This window comes from Bombina bombina, chromosome 1 (assembly GCF_027579735.1).
Source record: "Bombina bombina isolate aBomBom1 chromosome 1, aBomBom1.pri, whole genome shotgun sequence".
NCBI lineage: Eukaryota > Metazoa > Chordata > Amphibia > Anura > Bombinatoridae > Bombina > Bombina bombina.
In genome coordinates, this window is record NC_069499.1 from 1,594,447,621 (window position 1) to 1,594,469,564 (window position 21,944).

General features: G+C 39.9%; 1 protein-coding gene across 1 annotated transcript in view; it reads right to left on the reverse strand.

Annotated features, from left to right (window-relative positions):
• ELAC2 (elaC ribonuclease Z 2) overlaps nucleotides 1-21,944 on the reverse strand; it is a 246,750-nt gene that overhangs the window by 147,954 nt on the left and 76,852 nt on the right. Inside the window, exon 12 of the mRNA XM_053710440.1 lies at nucleotides 5,979-6,077. Coding sequence (XP_053566415.1) covers nucleotides 5,979-6,077 — 99 coding nt within the window. The remainder of the gene's footprint in view (nucleotides 1-5,978; nucleotides 6,078-21,944) is intronic.

Consider the following 21,944-nt stretch of genomic DNA (forward strand, 5'->3'; position numbering starts at 1 on the left):
CAGCGACAACCACCATAGAAGAGAGTTCCTCGTCTTCTGGTCTAGATCTATTTGAGGAGACAAATCTGTATAATCTCCATTCCACTGCCTGAGCATGCTTAGTTGCAGAGTTCTGAGATGGAAACGAGCAAACGGAACAATGTCCATTGCCGCCACCATCAATCTGATCACCTCTATGCACTGAGCCACTGACGGACGAGGATTGGAATGGATTGACTGACAAGTAGTTAGAAGTTTTAACTTTGACCTCCATCAGAAAAATCTTCATTGAAACAGAGTCGATTAAGGTTCCCAGAAAGGGTACTCTTGTCTGAGGAACCAACAAACTCTTTTCCAGGTTTACCTTTCACCCGTGGGTCCTTAGGAAGGAAAGTACGATGTCGGTATGGGACTTTGCTAGTTGAAAGGATGACGCCTGAATCAGTATGTCATCCAGATAAGGCACCACTGTGATGCCTTGTGGTTGTAGAACCGCCAATAAAGACCCCAGAACCTTCGTGAAAATTCTGGGCGCCGTAGCCAGACTGAAAGGAAGAGCCACAAACTGATAATGTTTGTCCAGAAAGGCAAACCTTAGGAACTTGTGATGATCTCTGTGGATAGGAACATGAAGGTATGCATCCTTTAAATCCACCGTTGACATAAATTGACCTTCTTGAATCAATGGAAGAATGGTACGGATAGTTTCCATCTTGAAAGATGGAACTCTGAGAAACTTGTTTAGACTCTTGAGATCTGATAGGTCTGAAGGTTCCCTCCTTTTTGGGAACTACAAACAGATTTGAATAAAACCCCTGTCCCTGAATAGGAACGGGACAGATGACTCCCATGGAGGAGAGGTCTCTTACACAGCGTAAGAACGCCTCTGTTCTACAGACAATCGAGAAAGAAGAAACCTTCCTCTGGGGGAAGAATTTCTGAATTCCAGCTGGTATCCCTGAGACACTATCTCTAATGCCATGGGGTCCTGAACATCTCTCATCCAAGCTTGGATGAAGAAAGACAGTCTGCCCCCTACTAGATCCGGTCCCGGATCGGGGGCCAACCCTTCATGCCGATTTGGGAGCAGCAGCAGGCTTCTTGGATTGTTTACCCTTGTTCCAAGACTGAGTCGGTCTCCAGGTAGACTTGGTTTGTGAATAGTTACCTTCCTGCTTAGAGGAAGAGGAAGGGGGAATTCCCTTGAAGTTTTGAAAGGATCGAAAATTACTTTGACGACCTCTCTGTTTGGATTTCTTATCTTGAGGGAGGAGATGACCCTTGCCTCCCGTAATGTCAGAAATAATTTCTTTCAAGTCAGGTCCGAACAGGGTCTTCGCCTTACGGAATAGCCAAAAGCTTAGATTTAGATGACACATCAGCAGACCAAGATTTTAACCATAAAAGCTCTGTGAGCCAAGATGGAAAATCTCTAACTCTTAGCCGCCAATTTGGTAATCTGAAAAGAAGCATCTGTAATAAAAGAATTAGCTAACTTAAGAGCTTTAATTCTACCTTGGATTTCTTCCAAAGAAGTCTCAGTTTTAAGAGACTCTTCCAAAGCATGATAAGGAATACAGCTACACCCTGAATAAAATAGCACTCACTAGTACCATTTTAAAAACAAACTCTTGATTGAAGAATCTAAACTAACACCTCACTTTGCCTCTTTCTATCACTAACATAAGCAAAGAGAATGACTGGGTTGGGAGGAAGGGAGAAGCTATTTATACAGCTCTGTTGCTCTTTGCCTCCTCCTGCTGACCAGGAGGCGATATCCCACAAGTAAGGATGAAATCCGTGGACTTGTATCTTGAAAAAGAAAAGTCTATCCCTATAATTTAAAGTCCTCTCAATACATGAGGAACAGAAAGGGATTGGTGGTTTCACAATGGCATCAAAACACAAAGAACAAGTGACATTTTGCAAAGCCCCTTGGTCCATTCTGGCTCACAATGAGTCAAATTATCAAATAAAAACATGTTACTGTCTCTTTAAATTAAAAGCGTAACTTTTTTTTACTGGAGACTGCAGAATGAATAAATCAGCTAAACAGCAATAGAGCACCTCTACACCTGCTGCTTTGCTGAGGTGCCTACCTGACCCGCTACACCGGAGCTTTATCCTTTCCCACAAGAAAACTATCCGGAACTCAGCAGGAGAGGAATGGAGCTGTTCTCCGGTCCTACAAACGCATGCTTGTCAGAGAATCATGCGTTTCTAGACAGACCTTGTAGAATCTCTTCCTCCGTGAATGTGTCTCACTTTGAGTCACAATAAAAGTGGTGCGCAACCCAGATTACCGCCTTAGATTGATCCGCCAATAGTGGTCGTTCCCAAAAACAAATCTGCCGGTCGGCATTTTTCTAAATTAAACCGCAGAGAGAAGTTAGCCACCCGAGCCATCCTTTTACTAAGCTTTCTCTCTCAGCCCCAGTGCCTGCATAATAAAGGCTGTCTAAAAGTCCTCTCCAGTATAGGAGAGTTTACGTGTCCCACATATAATAAAGTGCCCTCACTCTGAGTTATAATGGCATTTCAAATAAAGTGCCCACTTCTGAGTGTTTCCTTGCCCCAGAAATAATAAAGTCAGCACTTACCTCACACATCTGTCCGACAGCAAGACAGCTCACCAGGTTTGAGAGGTCCTCTCCTTCACATCGACCTGTGGAAAGAAATAAAGACTGAGTAATTTTACTTTAGGAGTTAGGGCAGCATCAGTATATGGGAGGCGCAGTGAGAATTATGTCCCACCAGTTCCCATTGCTCTAAAGCCACCACTGCCCTACTGAAGAGACTGATGTGGACTACGGCTACACCCTAGGACAAAGCAGCACAATCTTGCAGCACTTAAAAAAAATAATAAAATCTTGCTTGAAGAATCATTTTCTAACACCTAACTTTACCACTTCCTTGCTCTAACATAGGCAAAGAGAATGACCGGGGTGGGAGGGAAGGGAGAAGATATTTAACAGCTTTGCTGTGGTGCTCTTTGCTGCCTCCTGCTGGGCAGGAGCGATATATTCCATTAGTAATTAGATGATCCGTGGACTCGTGTCATTAGAAAGAAACAAATCTTTCCAAGAGAAAAGATAATAACCTCTAAGGAACTAAAAACTAGACCCCATTATGCTAAAGAGACCCTCGATCTTGAACCAATCTAGGCAGTTTGGAATTAAGACAAAAGGCCATGAAATCCTTCTCCTGAACTCCCCCACATAAGGGTATCTCTAAGAACCTCTCCCGGATGAAAAGCCCACTCTCCCTGGTTTGACCGTCTCTCTGCTCAAGGATCAGTCACCCAAGAGGGCAATCCTGCTAAAAACAAAAAACAATTGTGCGTCTCTGCCCCTAGAAGGAGACAAGGGACTTGTTTCTAGCCAGGGAGCTCCCAGGTTCTCCCTGACGAGAGAGATAAGCCACACAGACAATATGAGGTCCAATAAACCGGACAGACTGAAGATGGAGAGAGAAAACTCCCCTAGACACCAGACTTCCTGCGTCCTCAGGTGACCCAAGAACGCACCCCAGAAGGCTGTTGACCATGGTCACAACTTCCACTATGATTTCAAGGCACACGCCTATAGAAAGGGAGATCCTGACAGAGTCACCAGGAGAAAGATACTCTTGTTTGGCTGTCCAGGATGATCTAAGGATCTGATGGTCTCTGATCCATTGTCCAAGCATACATGGAGGAGAAAACAAGCAAAAAGACAAGTCCATGGTAGCCACCATGAGGCCCCTTACTACTTAGGCCTGTGCAGTGCACAAGGAGAGTAACAGTTGCAGTTACTCTGCGCAAACTAAGACTGTAAGGAACTAGTCTCAACTAGAGAAAAAAAAAAGCACCCAGATAAATATACATCTGGGAAAGCATAGGACAAAAAATAGCTGACCCAGAGCAACAGTAAAAACATAGTGCCCAAAAACCAACAGGCACAAGATCTATAAAATACATGTGAAAATCACTCAAACGTATATAGCGATTACTAAGCAAGCCCCACAGGAATGAAATATGAAAATCTGCATGGAGTGTCACGTCCTGAACCTTGCCGCTACCATGAAGCCTGCATAGGAGAGTAACTCCAGGCTGCTCTAAATCAGAATGAAATCCTCAGGAGAGGATACGCAAACATTCCCAGAGCCTTCTATGAGGGTAAATAGGTGCCAGCTTGTAGCTTTAATGCCCCCTCTCCCTCAGATAAAAGGTACCCTTAAAGGGAAAGGCCTAAATAAGTAAAAAAGGAAAGCAGTGGAAAACTTCATACTGGTTGCCAGGTGGGTGTTAGTACAGATTACTGGAAGGAGGATGTTCCCTGCGACATCCAGCAGTTAACCGCTACCAATACTATTACTTAGAGGTTAACATGGATACAGCATTAACCCCAGACCTATCTTGCAGGGAAACTACCCATTAAAAGGACCTAATCACATTTTCTTCAGAGCACCATATTCGCCTTCCTCCAAGTTACAGAGGCAAAGAATGACTGGGGGAGTAGGGGGAGTGGGAGGGATACTTATAGCATTGGATGGGGTGTCTTTGCCTCCTCCTGGTGGCCAGGTGTTGAATTTCCAACAGTAATGAATGTATTTGTGGACTCTCCCTGCCATTGGAAAGACATTTGGGTTTAGTAACCCTTTAAGGCAACAATTTGTCCTATCTCAAAATCTGTTAACTTTTTTTTTAGAAAAAAATGTAGCAAAGTCCCAGTTGTAGATATATAAAAAGGTCAAATTTTATTAGAATAGGTTAAAACATGAAAAAAGGGGATGTAAAAACATAGAAAGGTCTAACGCGTTTCGGCTAGCTCTTGCCGTAATCATAGACCATGTCTAATGTATGTTTTACAGAAGCTTAAATAGGTATCGAATTACATGTTAACCCAAATCAGCTGAATATTTAACCCTATCTAGCAATGTGGAAAACTGCTGTCTATAGTGAACTACTCTAAATATCTATGATGCAATTTCTCTTTTTCTCTCTATTCTGTTAACTTCACATATACGTCATTAAATATGTTACATGTAGGTGTACACAGATATATACATCTCTCGTGTGATTAACAATTATTTACATCTTATAAGGATATTAAGTAATGTACAGTAACGTATTAAACCTTAATGTATAATACATATAGTTCATCCAATGCACATTGTATTGTATCTTTATTTACCTTAATAATATTCTCTTTATAGAAAATGCACATTTTAGAATCTGGGCTTTCTAGAAATAGGCTTAAAGATGAAAGAACCTATGCCATTATAAATGTATATAAGAAAAAAAGGAGAAAAAGAAGAAACATTTCCCCTTTTTATCCAGCCTCCACTGAATCAGTTGTATCAGCCTCTATTTAACCCGGTAAAGCCCAGCTACAACATCATTACAGGAGAAACTAGACCCAATTGTGAGATCTGCGGAAAAATCATTTGGAGTCTACTTATTTCTCTTAAAGGGGCACTGAACCCAAATTTTTTATTTCATGATTCAGATAGAGCATGAGATTTTAAGCAACTTTCTAATTTACTCCTATTATCAAATTTTCTTCATTCTCTTGGTATCTTTATTTGAAATGCAAGAATGTAAGTTTAGATGTCGGCCCACTTTTGGTGAACAACCTGGGTTGTTCTTGCCGATTGGTGGAAAAATTCATCCACCAATAAAAAAGTGCTGTCCAGAGTACAGAAGCAAAAGAAGAAAAAAAAACCTTAGATGCCTTCTTTTTAAATAAAGATAGCAAGAGAACAAAGAAAATTTGATAATAGGAGTAAATTAGAAAGTTGCTTAAAATTGCTGCTCTGTCTGAATCACGAAAGAAAAAAATTTGGGTTCAGTGTCCCTTTAAGGACATTTACTTTTCAAGGATGAATAAGTCATAATAGTTATAGATAGATTAATGATACTTTGTAAATACAACGATTCTATTCTAAACTAGATATTTCAGCCAGGAGATGTTTATTAGACAAACACTGCCCTCTGCTGGTGAAACCCAGTAACCCACCTTTGCATCCACTGCTTGTAAGTGCTGCTCTGTATAATACACTCGGGTGTCTTGTGAATCACTAGAACCACAGGACTGTTCAACGTCTCCTCCTGGTACCTGCAACAAAACACACAATTAACCCAGAGACCAAAATAAACACCAATCGCATAGCTGGCCCCACGTCACACACAAACATCCCACATGCAACGTTACACACGTCTCACATACACGCCACAAAGAACACACATGACACTCACATGTAACAAGGCACAGCATACGTCACATGAAATGTGTAATACACGTCTCAGGTCTCACACACGTAACAATCACACAGCACACGTCACACACAAACATCCCACATACAACGTTACACACGTCTCACATACACGCCACAAAGAACACATGACACTCACATGTAACAAGGCACAGCATACGTCACATGAAATGTGTAATACACGTCTCAGGTCTAACACACGTAACAATCACATGTCGCACACAAACATCACACATGCAACGTTACACACGTCTCACATACACACCACAAAGAACACACATCACACTCAAATGTAACAAGGCACAGCATACGTCACATGAAATGTGTAATACACGTCTCAGGTCTCACACACGTAACAATCACACAGCATGTGTCACACAAATAAACACATGAATACAGCTTTTTTTTATCTCTATAAAGGTTATTCATAAACACAAAATTTATGCTTACCTGATAAATTTATCTTTCTTTCTTGACACGGTGAGTCCACGGATCATCTAATTACTATTGGGAATATCACTCCTGCCCAGCAGGAGGCGGCAAAGAGCACCACAGCAAAGATGTTAAATATCACCTCCCTACCCTCTAACCCCAGTCATTCAACCGAAGCAAAGGAGAGAAAGAAAGCAACAAGGTGCAGAGGTGTCTGAAGTTTATAACATACTAACACTCTGTCTTTAATGTTAAAAAAAAAGTACAATAATCACTTGGTGAATAAATGTGAAAATAAAAAGTGATAAACTAAATAATACACAAATAGGGGGAACTTCCGGGCAGCGTCCATGACAGGTCGCATAGCTGCATGCTGCTACAGCTTTTCTCTGAAAATTTTGAAAATCCGCATTTCGATAGATTGATCCATGCTGCATTTTATGAATTTGAAAGCCATACCTACTGAGCCTAGAATCTTTGGAATTGTTGCTGGCATCAGCGCCTGGAGCAGTTTTGAGATCTCGGCCTTCACCATATCCGACAGGGCCTCTTGCCCTGTCGTTAAGTAGCACCTTGCGTGCCGTTTCTATCAGAATACAATTTGCCATCTTTAGCTATTTCACATTTCAGAAGAGATATTAAAAGGATTCACCTGCTCACCTAGCGACTACAACTTGCCTTTAATAGCGACTTACCTGAACTTACTATTGTAAATGGAGGGCCTACGAAGATGGGAATCTCAAATGACCCAGCTCATAGATGACTACTGCTAGTCCCTGGATAGAGAACTGTGCGACTTCCTTACAATGGCTCTAAACATTGAGAGGGCAGCACTGAAAACCGAAGACCATCTTTTAAGGAGATCGGCTGAAACCCCTTCAATTTATAAGGCTGGGACTACTGATACAGAGTGTCCTAACATATACCTACAAAGTGTCTGCAAACAAAGTTTCCAACATACGCTTGCCCTCCCCAAATTGCCAGACAGAAAGAACCTCGACTTTAGGCTCCATGTTAAGTGATACAAACTCAGATGCTGTGGAGGAGCGAACCGCAATGAAGGCAGAGATCGGAGAAAAGTGCCTTCCAGACCCAACAGAGGAGAAAGTCCCTCCCCATACACCCAGTAACACAGCTTTAGCCATCATTGATAACCGGAGCTTAGACAGATACACCAGGCTGGGACTACTATACCTGAAGAGAGAGGCAACCCTTATACGCCTGCTTCCAGCCTGGAGAATACATGGAGACATGCTGCACCTAAAGAAGTCTGTAAAAATGCGCATCAATCAGCCCTACGATGTATCGTTGCTTCTAACGCTGCACAGGACACAAAAACATAATTTATGTAAGAACTTGCCTGATAAATTCATTTCTTTCATATTAACAAGAGTCCATGAGCTAGTGACGTATGGGATATACATTCCTACCAGGAGGGGCAAAGTTTCCCAAACCTCAAAATGCCTACAAATACACCCCTCACCACACCCACAAATCAGTTTAACGAATAGCCAAGAAGTGGGGTGATAAAAAAAAGTGCGAAAGCATAAAAAAATAAGGAATTGGAATAATTGTGCTTTATACAAAAAAATCATAACCACCACAAAAAAGGGTGGGCCTCATGGACTCTTGCTAATATGAAAGAAATTAATTTATCAGGTAAGTTCTTACATAAATTATGTTTTCTTTCATGTAATTAGCAAGAATCCATGAGCTAGTGACGTATGGGATAATGACTACCCAAGATGTGGATCTTTCCACGCAAGAGTCACTAGAGAGGGAGGGATAAAATAAAGACAGCCAATTCCTGCTGAAAATAATCCACACCCAAAATAAAGTTTAATGAAAACATAAGCAGAAGATTCAAACTGAAACCGCTGCCTGAAGTACTTTTCTACAAAAAACTGCTTCAGAAGAAGAAAATACATCAAAATGGTAGAATTTAGTAAAAGTATGCAAAGAGGACCAAGTTGCTGCTTTGCAAATCTGATCAACCGAAGCCTCATTCCTAAACGCCCAGGAAGTAGAAACTGACCTAGTAGAATGAGCTGTAATCCTTTGAGGCGGAGTTTTACCCGACTCGACATAAGCATGGTGAATTAAGGATTTCAACCAAGATGCCAAAGAAATGGCAGAAGCTTTCTGACCTTTTCTAGAACCGGAAAAGATGACAAATAGACTAGAAGTCTTTCGGAAAGACTTAGTAGCTTCAACATAATATTTCAAAGCTCTAACAACATCCAAAGAATGCAACGATTTCTCCTTAGAATTCTTAGGATTAGGACATAATGAAGGAACCACAATTTCTCTACTAATGTTGTTGGAATTCACAACCTTAGGTAAAAATTCAAAAGAAGTTCGCAACACCGCCTTATCCTGATGAAAAATCAGAAAAGGAGACTCACAAGAAAGAGCAGATAATTCAGAGACTCTTCTGGCAGAAGAGATGGCCAAAAGGAACAAAACTTTCCAAGAAAGTAATTTAATGTCCAATGAATGCATGGGTTCAAAAGGAGGAGCTTGAAGAGCCCCCAGAACCAAATTCAAACTCCAAGGAGGAGAAATAGACTTAATGACAGGTTTTATACGAACCAAAGCTTGTACAAAACAATGAATATCAGGAAGAATAGCAATCTTTCTGTGAAAAAGAACAGAAAGAGCAGAGATTTGTCCTTTCAAGGAACTTGCGGACAAACCTTTATCTAAACCATCCTGAAGAAACTGTAAAATTCTCGGAATTCTAAAAGAATGCCAAGAAAAATGATGAGAAAGACACCAAGAAATATAAGTCTTCCAGACTCTATAATATATCTCTCTAGATACAGATTTACGAGCCTGTAACATAGTAATAATCACAGAGTCAGAGAAACCTCTTTGACCAAGAATCAAGCGTTCAATCTCCATACCTTTAAATTTAAGGATTTGAGATCCTGATGGAAGAAAGGACCTTGCGACAGAAGGTCTGGTCTTAACGGAAGAGTCAACGGCTGGCAAGAGGCCATCCGGACAAGATCCGCATACCAAAACCTGTGAGGCCATGCTGGAGCTACCAGCAGAACAAACGAGCATTCCTTCAGAATCTTGGAGATTACTCTTGGAAGAAGAACTAGAGGCGGAAAGATATAGGCAGGATGATACTTCCAAGGAAGTGATAATGCATCCACTGCCTCCGCCTGAGGATCCCGGGATCTGGACAGATACCTGGGAAGTTTCTTGTTTAGATGAGAAGCCATCAGATCTATTTCTGGGAGTTCCCACATTTGAACAATCTGAAGAAATACCTCTGGGTGAAGAGACCATTCGCCCGGATGCAACGTTTGGCGACTGAGATAATCCGCTTCCCAATTGTCTATACCTGGGATATGAACCGCAGAGATTAGACAGGAGCTGGATTCCGCCCAAACCAGAATTCGAGATACTTCTTTCATAGCCAGAGGACTGTGAGTCCCTCCTTGATGATTGATGTATGCCACAGTTGTGACATTGTCTGTCTGAAAACAAATGAACGACTCTCTCTTCAGAAGAGGCCAAGACTGAAGAGCTCTGAAAATTGCATGGAGTTCCAAAATATTGATCGGTAATCTCACCTCCTGAGATTCCTAAACCCCTTGTGCCGTCAGAGACCCCCACACAGCTCCCCAACCTGTAAGACTTGCATCTGTTGAGATTATAGTCCAGGTCGGAAGAACAAAAGAAGCCCCCTGAATTAAACAATGGTGATCTGTCCACCACGTCAGAGAGTGTACAATCGGTTTTAAAGATATTAATTGAGATATCTTTGTGTAATCCCTGCACCATTGGTTCAGCATACAGAGCTGAAGAGGTCGCATGTGAAAACGAGCAAAGGGGATTGCGTCCGATGCAGCAGTCATAAGACCTAGAATTTCCATGCATAAGGCTACCGAAGGGAATGATTGTGACTGAAGGTTTCGACAAGCTGAAATCAATTTTAGACGTCTCTTGTCTGTCAAAGACAGAGTCATGGACACTGAATCTATCTGGAAACCCAAAAAGGTTACCCTTGTCTGAGGAATCAATGAACTTTTTAGTAAATTGATCCTCCAACCATGATCTTGAAGAAACAACACAAGTCGATTCGTATGAAATTCTGCTAAATGTGAAGACTGAGCAAGTACCAAGATATCGTCCAAATAAGGAAATACCACAATACCCTGTTCTCTGATTACAGACAGAAGGGCACCGAGAACCTTTGTAAAAATTCTTGGAGCTGTAGCTAGGCCAAACGGCAGAGCCACAAACTGGTAATGCTTGTCCAGGAAAGAGAATCTCAGGAACTGTGAGCTGGGTGAATCGGAATATGCAGATATGCATCCTGTAAATCTATTGTAGACATATAATACCCTTGCTGAACAAAAGGCAAGATAGTCCTTACAGTTACCATTTTGAATGTTGGTATCCTTACATAACGATTCAATATTTTTAGATCCAGAACTTTGGTACAATGAAGAGATTTGAATAAAACCCCAGCCCCTGTTCCAGAACTGGAACTGGCATAATTACTCCAGCCAACTCTAGATCTGAAACACATTTCAGAAATGCTTGAGCTTTCACTGGGTTTACTGGGACACGGGAAAGAAAAAATCTCTTTGCAGGAGGTCTTATCTTGAAACCAATTCTGTACCCTTCTGAAACAATGTTCTGAATCCAAAGATTGTGAACAGAATTGATCCAAATTTCTTTGAAAAAACGTAATCTGCCCCCTACCAGCTGAGCTGGAATGAGGGCCGCACCTTCATGTGGACTTAGAAGCTGGCTTTGCTTTTCTAGAAGGCTTGGATTTATTCCAGACTGGAGATGGTTTCCAAACTGAAACTGCTCCTGAGGATGAAGGATCAGGCTTTTGTTCTTTGTTGAAACGAAAGGAACGAAAACGATTATTAGCCCTGTTTTTACCTTTAGATTTTTTATCCTGTGGTAAAAAAGTTCCTTTCCCACCAGTAACAGTTGAGATAATAGAATCCAACTGAGAACCAAATAATTTATTACCCTGGAAAGAAAGGGAAAGTAGTCGATTTAGAAGACATATCAGCATTCCAAGTTTCAAGCCATAAAGCTCTTCTAGCTAAAATAGCTAGAGACATAAACCTGACATCAACTCTGATAATATCAAAAATGGCATCACAGATAAAATTATTAGCATGTTGAAGAAGAATAATATTATGAGAATCATGATCTGTTACTTGTTGCGCTAAAGTTTCCAACCAAAAAGTTGAAGCTGCAGCAACATCAGCCAATGATATAGCAGGTCTAAGAAGATTACCTGAACACAGATAAGCTTTTCTTAGAAAGGATTCAATTTTCCTATCTAAAGGATCCTTAAAGGGAGTACCATCTGCCGTAGGAATAGTAGTACGTTTAGCAAGGGTAGAAATAGCCCCATCAACTTTAGGGATTTTGTCCCAAAACTCTAATCTGTCGGACGGCACAGGATATAATTGCTTGAAACGTTTAGAAGGAGTAAATGAATTACCCAAATTATTCCATTCTCTGGAAATTACTTCAGAAATAGCACCATGAACAGGAATAACTTCTGGAATAACCACAGGAGATTTAAAGACCTTGTCTAAACGTTTAGATTTAGTATCAAGAGGACCAGAATCCTCAATTTCTAAAGCAATTAAAACTTCTTTAAGTAAAGAACGAATAAATTCCATTTTAAATAAATATGAAGATTTATCAGCATCAACCTCTGAGACAGAATCCTCTGAACTAGAAGAATCATTAGAATCAGAATGATGTTCATTTAAAAATTCATCTGGATAAAGAGAAGTTTTAAAAGATTTTTTGTGTTTACTAGAAGGAGGAATAACAGACATAGCCTTCTTAATGGATTCAGAAACAAAATCTCTTATGTTATCAGGAACACTCTGAACATTAGATGTTGTTGGAACTGCAACAGGTAATGGTATTTTACTAAAGGAAATATTATCTGCATTAACAAGTTTGTCATGACATTTAATACAAACAACAGCTGGAGGAACAGCTACCAAAAGTTTACAGCAGATACACTTAGCTTTGGCAGTTCCAGCACCAGACAGCGATTTTCCTGAAGTATCTTCTGACTCAGATGCAACGTGAGACATCTTGCAATATGTAAGAGAAAAAACAACATATAAAGCAAAATTGATCAAATTCCTTAAATGACAGTTTCAGGAATGGGAAAAAATGCCAAAGAACAAGCTTCTAGCAACCAGAAGCAATGAAAAATGAGACTTAAATAATGTGGAGACAAAAGCGACGCCCATATTTTTTTAGCGCCAAATAAGACGCCCACATTATTTGGCGCCTAAATGCTTTGGCGCCAAAAATGACGCCACATCCGGAACGGCGACATTTTTGGCGCAAAAGAACGTCAAAAAATGACGCAACTTCCGGCGACACGTATGACGCCGGAAACAGAAAAGATTTTTTGCGCCAAAAAAATCCGCGCCAAGAATGACGCAATAAAATGAAGCATTTTCAGCCCCCGCGAGCCTAACAGCCCACAGGGAAAAAGTCAAATTTTTAAGGTAAGAAAAAAGATTGATTCAAATGCATTATCCCAAATATGAAACTGACTGTCTGAAAAAAAGGAATGTTGAACATTCTGAGTCAAGGCAAATAAATGTTTGAATACATATATTTAGAACTTTAAAAAAGTGCCCAACCATAGCTTTAGAGTGTCACAGAAAATAAGACTTACTTACCCCAGGACACTCATCTACATGTTTGTAGAAAGCCAAACCAGTACTGAAACGAAAATAAGCAGAGGTAATGGTATATATATATATAAGAGTATATCGTCGATCTGAAAAGGGAGGTAAGAGATGAATCTCTACGACCGATAACAGAGAACCTATGAAATAGACCCCGTAGAAGGAGATCATTGAATTCAAACAGGCAATACTCTCTTCACATCCCTCTGACATTCACTGCACGCTGAGAGGAAAACCGGGCTCCAACCTGCTGCGGAGCGCATATCAACGTAGAATCTAGCACAAACTTACTTCACCACCTCCATAGGAGGCAAAGTTTGTAAAACTGATTTGTGGGTGTGGTGAGGGGTGTATTTGTAGGCATTTTGAGGTTTGGGAAACTTTGTCCCTCCTGGTAGGAATGTATATCCCATACGTCACTAGCTCATGGACTCTTGCTAATTACATGAAAGAAATCTGTATACGGACATTCTTGATCCCCTTGGACTAGTTCTACTGACAGCCGGTATTGTACTTGTGGGGTACAGGGAGAATTACTGCACTGGAGTAGGCTAAGCATAAAATTACTTAATCCGGGGATCTTGTGCTGATCATACTTATCACAAGAGTCATGGTTATTATATCTTCCGATCTAACCTCATTTGTTCTTTATTGGAAATCCTACTGTTTAATGCTCTTAATAGCGTCCATTTGTACTGACCTTAGTTTTTTTGGACACTTTTTCGGCAAGCTACTGATAATTTTTTTCTTTTTTTTTTTTTTTATTGGGTACAGTATGATGTATGCTTCATGCAGGGAAATGGGTTGGAACTACCTGTAATTTGTTTATATGTGCATAATGGCTCACAGGGTACATTACCATTAAGTCTCCCCTTTTAGTTTAATTCCCGTATGTAGTAAATTTTCCTCGGTTTACAAGATGGTTAATTTAAAACCTCCTATTGTATTGCCTTACAGTATAATATTGCTACCTATGCACTATGTGGTGACTCAGCTATCAGCGGCCGAGATGGCGGGGTCTGCCATGTTTGTTTTTCTACAAACCTTGTTACTGCGTAGGGGGCATATATTCACATGTTAGCTGTATTTTTACAGTACATATAGGTTAAGATTATTTTCGCCAGACATGGATTTATGTTACTGTCTGACCTCTGCTAAGCACACTAATTAGCTCTTACTAGACGTTAGGCTTGTAGACATACCATACAAACTGGGAGATGGTGTTATACATTTGAGAGCTAAGAATTATTGTATTTGCAGAGCTGATATGCTTTCATTCTACTGCTACTAATGTACTAACTGGGAGAACCTATTATAACTTTAAAATGTTAAAGGGACAGTCAACACCAGAATTTTTGTTGTTTAAAAAGATAAATAATCCCTTTATTACCCATTCCCCAGTTTTGCAAAACCAACACTGTTATATTAATACACTTTTTACTTCTGTGACTAACTTGTATCTAAGCATCTTCTGACCGCCCCTAATCACATGACTTTTAGTTATTATCTATTGACTTGCATTTTAGCCAATTAGTGCAGTGTCTGCCACTAGCGTGATCACAATGCTATCTATATGGCCTATATGAGCTTGCTCTCCCCTGCTGTGAAAAGTAAATAAAAAAGAGGCGGCCTTCAAGGGCTTAGAAATTATCATATGTGCCTCCCTAGGTTTGCTTTCAACTAGAATACCAAGAGAACAAAGCAAAATTGTTGATAAAAGTAAATTGGAAATTTGTTTAAAATTACATGTCCTATTTGAAAAATGAAAGTTTTTTTTGGACTTGACTGTCCCTTTAACCTAACTAATCCAATAGCCATTGTGATCCTATCACTTAAACCTACATCTGTCACTTATCTATTGTAACTGTCTAACATCCATTCATACTAGCCTTCCCCCCAAAATCTTTTAATATAGTTGTGTATATATATCTTTCACTGATTTATATAAAAGGTAGGTGCCAATGGCGCTTAAGACCTATGAAACTACTATTTAGCCTTTATAATGCCTATGTCAATATATATTTATACCCCAAGTGCCAGGGCTTTTCCCTTTTTGCTATATATCAGACCCCGCACAGTGTTGTATTTAGTAACCCTCCAGCTTGGTAGTTGCTGCTTCATTCACTTACACATAGTAGTAGCCTCAATTATCTAGCTCTTAGAATTAATGAGCAGGTGTCCTAATCGGATGCACTACAGATTATCTACACTAGTGTTTTCATTTGAGATCCTTTAGTGGTCTCTTCTATCTCAGGATACCTTCATATACTATTATTATCTATTTGAGGCCCATGAGTGGCCTCTTATGTATCCAGGAAGGTTTACACTCTGTTAGATGTTATATATGTGCTATAGCTTTATGTTTTTCCATACTGCCTAATCTTTATGGCATCACCCCAGTTATATACGCATGTTATAATATTCTATAAAAACAAGGTTCATCACTGAGATCCACAAGTGGTCTCCTATGTTTATAATTATCTTCTTTGGCTTTAATATTTCCTTTTACCTACAGAGGTCCAATAGTGGCCTATGGTGTCATGTAGAAGGTTTCTAGATGATTGGCATCCTGTCTATATAATGTCTATATGGTGGCTTTGTACCTCTTTTCCTTTTATTTTTCCGTTTTTGCCTACTGTAAAACTGAAGTCTTATTTCATGTGATATAAGAAGTAATTTTTATGATGATGTATGCCTTTGAATGAACCTCAAATTAAAAAAAAAAAAAAAAAAAAAAAAGTTGGTATTCCCATATATTGCTCCCCTTATGATGTGAAAACATTGTTTAGAACAATCAATAAATTATTTTAACCATTAAAATAAAAAAAAATACACAAATATAAAAGTAACAATAATATATACTGTGTAAGGATACGAGTGATCTGTGGAGTCCTCCTCAATTCCAGTGATTGAAGTGATTCAAGTGGTTTCTTGCCTCAAAAACAAAATACGCTTGTAAACAGCGTGTTCCTAAAGAACATTAACTGAACGCCACTATACGCTGTTTAGGAACATTAACTGAACGCCACTATACGCTGTTTAGGAACATTAACTGAACGCCACTATACGCTGTTTAGGAACATTAACTGAACGCCACTATACGCTGTTTAGGAACATTAACTGAACGCCACTATACGCTGTTTAGGAACATTAACTGAACGCCACTATACGCTGTTTAGGAACATTAACTGAACGCCACTATACGCTGTTTAGGAACATTAACTGAACGCCACTATACGCTGTTTAGGAACATTAACTGAACGCCACTATACGCTGTTTAGGAACATTAACTGAACGCCACTATACGCTGTTTAGGAACATTAACTGAACGCCACTATACGCTGTTTAGGAACATTAACTGAACGCCACTATACGCTGTTTAGGAACATTAACTGAACGCCACTATACGCTGTTTAGGAACATTAACTGAACGCCACTATACGCTGTTTAGGAACATTAACTGAACGCCACTATACGCTGTTTAGGAACATTAACTGAACGCCACTATACGCTGTTTAGGAACATTAACTGAACGCCACTATACGCTGTTTAGGAACATTAACTGAACGCCACTATACGCTGTTTAGGAACATTAACTGAACGCCACTATACGCTGTTTAGGAACATTAACTGAACGCCACTATACGCTGTTTAGGAACATTAACTGAACGCCACTATACGCTGTTTAGGAACATTAACTGAACGCCACTATACGCTGTTTAGGAACATTAACTGAACGCCACTATACGCTGTTTACGAACATTAACTGAACGCCACTATACGCTGTTTACGAACATTAACTGAACGCCACTATACGCTGTTTACAAGTAAGGTCGCCAGGACAGGCATTGAGAGATTATTACTTACCCAGGGGGAACCAGCTAAGCCGGTGTGGCACGCTATTTCTCTCCACCCTACCAAAGGATAGGTTCTCTCCCACTTAAAGCTCTGCTAGTGGTTCGATACCCTAGTGACTGTTGAAGTATATATTTGTGGCTTTTAATGATTTTATGTATTTTAAATAAATAATCTTTTTACCTGAAGCAGCTGTTTGCGGTTGGTATATACTGGTTACCTGGCAGTATAAAACCGGATGTGCGTCTGTACCTAGAGCCTGGTAGGCTCAGCAAAGTGCGAGTAACCCCTTGGTGGGACTACGAATGTGAAGATAATGTTTATTTTTTACCAAAATGTATTGCACTATATTTTTCTTATTTTGTTTTTGAATCACTTCAATCACTGGAATGGAGGACTCCACAGATCACCCATATCCTTACACACTATATATTATTGTTACTTTTATATTTATTTATTATTTATTTTATCACTTTTTTTCCCACAAAACCTGTCTTTAAGAAAACAGGGCGGGCCGTGGACTCACTGTGTCAAGAAATAAATTTATCAGGTAAGCATAAATTTAGTTTTCTTTCTAATGACACGGTGAGTCCACAGATCATCTAATTACTATTGGGAATCAATACCCAAGCTAGAGGACACGGATAAGGGAGGGATAAGACAGCTTAAACAGAAGGCACCATTGCTTGCAGAACCTTTCTCCCAAAAGCAGCCTCAGCCGAGGCAAAAGTGTCAAATTTATAGAATTTTGAAAAAGTGTGAAGAGAGGACCAAGTTGCAGCCTTGCAAATCTGTTCCACAGAAGATTCATTTTTGAATGCCCAGGAAGAGGAAACAGCCCTCGTGGAATGAGCTGTAACTCTCTCAGGAGGCTGCTGTCCAGCAGTTTCATAAGCCAAGCGAATGATACTCCTCAGCCACAAAGAAAGAAGTAGCCGTAACTTTCTGTCCTTTACGTTTTCACAGAGAAAACCACCAACAGGGCAGAAGACTGACGAAAATCCTTAGTCGCCTGTAAATAGAATTTTAGTGCACATATCACGTCCAGATTGTGCAGAATCCGTTCCTTCTGAGAAGGATTAGGCACAAGGAAGGAACAACAATCTCCTGATTAATGTTCCAATCTGAAACTACTTTAGGGAGAAACCCTAGCTTACTACGCAAAACCACCTTATCGGAATGAAAAATAAGGTAAGGAGACTCATACTGCAATGCCAAGAGTTCTGAAACTCTTCGAACAGATGAAATAGCCACCAGAAACAAAACCTTCCAAGATAAGTTTAATATCTAAGGAATGCATAGGCTCAAATGGAGCCTGTTGAAGAACCTTAAGAACAAGGTTAAGACTCCAGGGAGGAGTAACCGGTTTGAACACAGGTCTCATTCTGACCAAGGCCTGACAGAACGATTGCACGTCTGGTACATCCGCCAGACATTTATGCAATAAAATAGACAAGGCAGATATTTGACCATTTAAGAAGCTTGCCGATAAACCCTTCTCCAAACCCTCTTGGAGAAAAGACCAAATTTTAGGAATCCAAACTCTATTCCATGAGTAGCCTTTGGATTCACACCAATGCAGATATTTACGCCATATCTTATGGTAAATCTTTCTAGTCACAGGCTTACGAGCCTGGATCATGGTCTCAATGACCGAGTCAGAAAAACATAATTTATGTAAGAACTTACCTGATAAATTCATTTCTTTCATATTAGCAAGAGTCCATGAGCTAGTGACGTATGGGATATACATTCCTACCAGGAGGGGCAAAGTTTCCCAAACCTTAAAATGCCTATAAATACACCCCTCACCACACCCACAATTCAGTTTAACGAATAGCCAAGAAGTGGGGTGATAAAAAAGTGCGAAAGCATATAAAATAAGGAATTGGAATAATTGTGCTTTAAACAAAAAAATCATAACCACCACAAAAAAGGGTGGGCCTCATGGACTCTTGCTAATATGAAAGAAATTAATTTATCAGGTAAGTTCTTACATAAATTATGTTTTCTTTCATGTAATTAGCAAGAGTCCATGAGCTAGTGACGTATGGGATAATGACAACCCAAGATGTGGATCTTTCCACACAAGAGTCACTAGAGAGGGAGGGATAAAATAAAGACAGCCAATTCCTGCTGAAAATAATCCACACCCAAAATAAAGTTTAATAAAAAACCTAAGCAGAAGATTCAGACTGAAACTGCTGCCTGAAATACTTTTCTACCAAAAACTGCTTCAGAAGAAGAAAATACATCAAAATGGTAGAATTTAGTAAAAATATGCAAAGAGGACCAAGTTGCAACTATGCAAATCTGATCAACCGAAGCTTCATTCCTAAACGCCCAGAAAGTAGAAACTGACCTGGTAGAATGAGCTGTAATCCTCTGAGGCGGAGTTTTACCCGACTCAACATAGGCAAGATGAATTAAAGATTTCAACCAAGATGCCAAATAAATGGCAGAAGCTTTCTGGCCTTTCTAGAACCGGAAAAGATGACAAATAGACTAGAAGTCTTTCGGAAAGACTTAGTAGCTTCAACATAATATTTCAAAGCTCTAACAACATCCAAAGAATGCAATGATTTCTCCTTAGAATTCTTAGGATTAGGACATAATGAAGGAACCACAATTTCTCTACTAATGTTGTTAGAATTCACAACTTTAGGTAAAAATTCAAAAGAAGTTCGCAACACCACCTCATCCTGATGAAAAATCAGAAAAGGAGACTCACAAGAAAGAGCAGATAAATCAGAAACTCTTCTGGCAGAAGAGATGGCCAAAAGGAACAAAACTTTCCAAGAAAGTAATTAATGACCAATGAATGCATAGGTTCAAAGGGAGGAGCTTGAAGAGCTCCCAGAACCAAATTCAAACTCCAAGGAGGAGAAATTGACTTAATGACAGGTTTTATACGAACCAAAGCTTGTATAAAACAATAAATATCAGGAAGAATAGCAATCTTTCTGTGAAAAAGAACAGAAAGAGCAGAGATTTGTCCTTTCAATGAACTTGCAGACAAACCCTTATCTAAACCATCCTGAAGAAAGTGTAAAATTCTCGGTATTCTAAAAGAATGCCAAGAAAAAAGATGAGAAAGACACCAAAAAATATAAGTCTTCCAGACTCTATAATATATCTCTCTAGATACAGATTTACGAGCCTGTAACATAGTATTAATCACAGAGTCAGAGAAACCTCTTTGACCAAGAATCAAGCGTTCAATCTCCATACCTTAAAATTTAAGGATTTGAGATCCTGATGGAAAAAAAGGACCTTGCGACAGAAGGTCTGGTCTTAACGGAAGAGTCCACGGCTGTCAAGAGGCCATCCGGACAAGATCCGCATACCAAAGCTATAAGGCCATGCCGGAGCTACCAGCAGAACAAACGAGCATTCCTTCAGAATCTTGGAGATTACTCTTGGAAGAAGAACTAGAGGCGGAAAGATATAGACAGGATGATACTTCCAAGGAAGTGATAATGCATCCACTGCCTCCGCCTAAGGATCCCGGGATCTGGACAGATATCTGGGAAGTTTCTTGATTAGATGAGACGCCATCAGATCTATTTCTGGAAATTCCCACATTTGAACAACCTGAAGAAATACCTCTGGGTGAAGAAACCATTTGCCCGGATGCAACGTTTGGCGACTTAGATAAACCGCTTCCCAATTGTCTACACCTGGGATATGAACCGCAGAGATTAGACAGGAGCTGGAATCCGCCCAAACCAAAAAAAAAAAATTCGAGATACTTCTTTCATAGCCAGAGGACTGTGAGTCGCTCCTTGATGATGTATGCCACAGTTGTGACATTGTCTGTCTGAAAACAAATGAACGATTCTCTCTACAGAAGAGGCCAAAACTGAAGAGCTCTGAAAATTGCACGGAGTTCCAAAATATTTATCGGTAATCTCACCTCCTGAGATTCCCAAACTCCTTGTGCCGACAGAGATCCCCACACAGCTCCCCAACCTGTGAGACTTGTATCTGTTGAAATTACAGTCCAGGTCGGAAGCACAAAAGAAGCCCCCTGAATTAAACGATGGTGATCTGTCCACCACGTTAGAGAGTGTCGAACAATCGGTTTTAAAGATATAAATTGAAATATCTTTGTGTAATCCTTGCACCATTGATTCAGCATACAGAGCTGAAGAGGTCGCATGTGAAAAACAAGCAAAGGGGATTGCGTCCAATGCAGCAGTCATAAGACCTAGAATTTCCATGCATAAGGTTACCGAAGGGAATGATTGTGACTGAAGGTTTCGACAAGCTGAAAACAATTTAGACGTCTCTTGTCTGTTAAAGACAGAGTCATGGACACTGAATCTATCTGGAAACCCAGAAAGATTACCCTTGACTGAGGAATCAATGAACTTTTTGGTAAATTGATCCTCCAACCATGATCTTGAAGAAACAACACAAGTCGAATCGCATGAGATTCTTTGAATGAGAAGACTGAGCAAATACCAAGATAATCGTCCAAATAAGGAAATACAAAAAACCCTGTTCTCTGAATACAGAAAGAAGGGCACCGAGAATCTTTGAAAAAAATTCTTGGAACTGAGGCTAGGCCAAACAGTAGAGCCACAAAACTGGTAATGCTTGTCTAAAAAGAGAATCTCAAACACTAAAAAGTGATCTGAATGAACCGGAATATGCAGATACACATCCTGCAAAACTATTGTAGACATAAAATGCCCTTGCTAA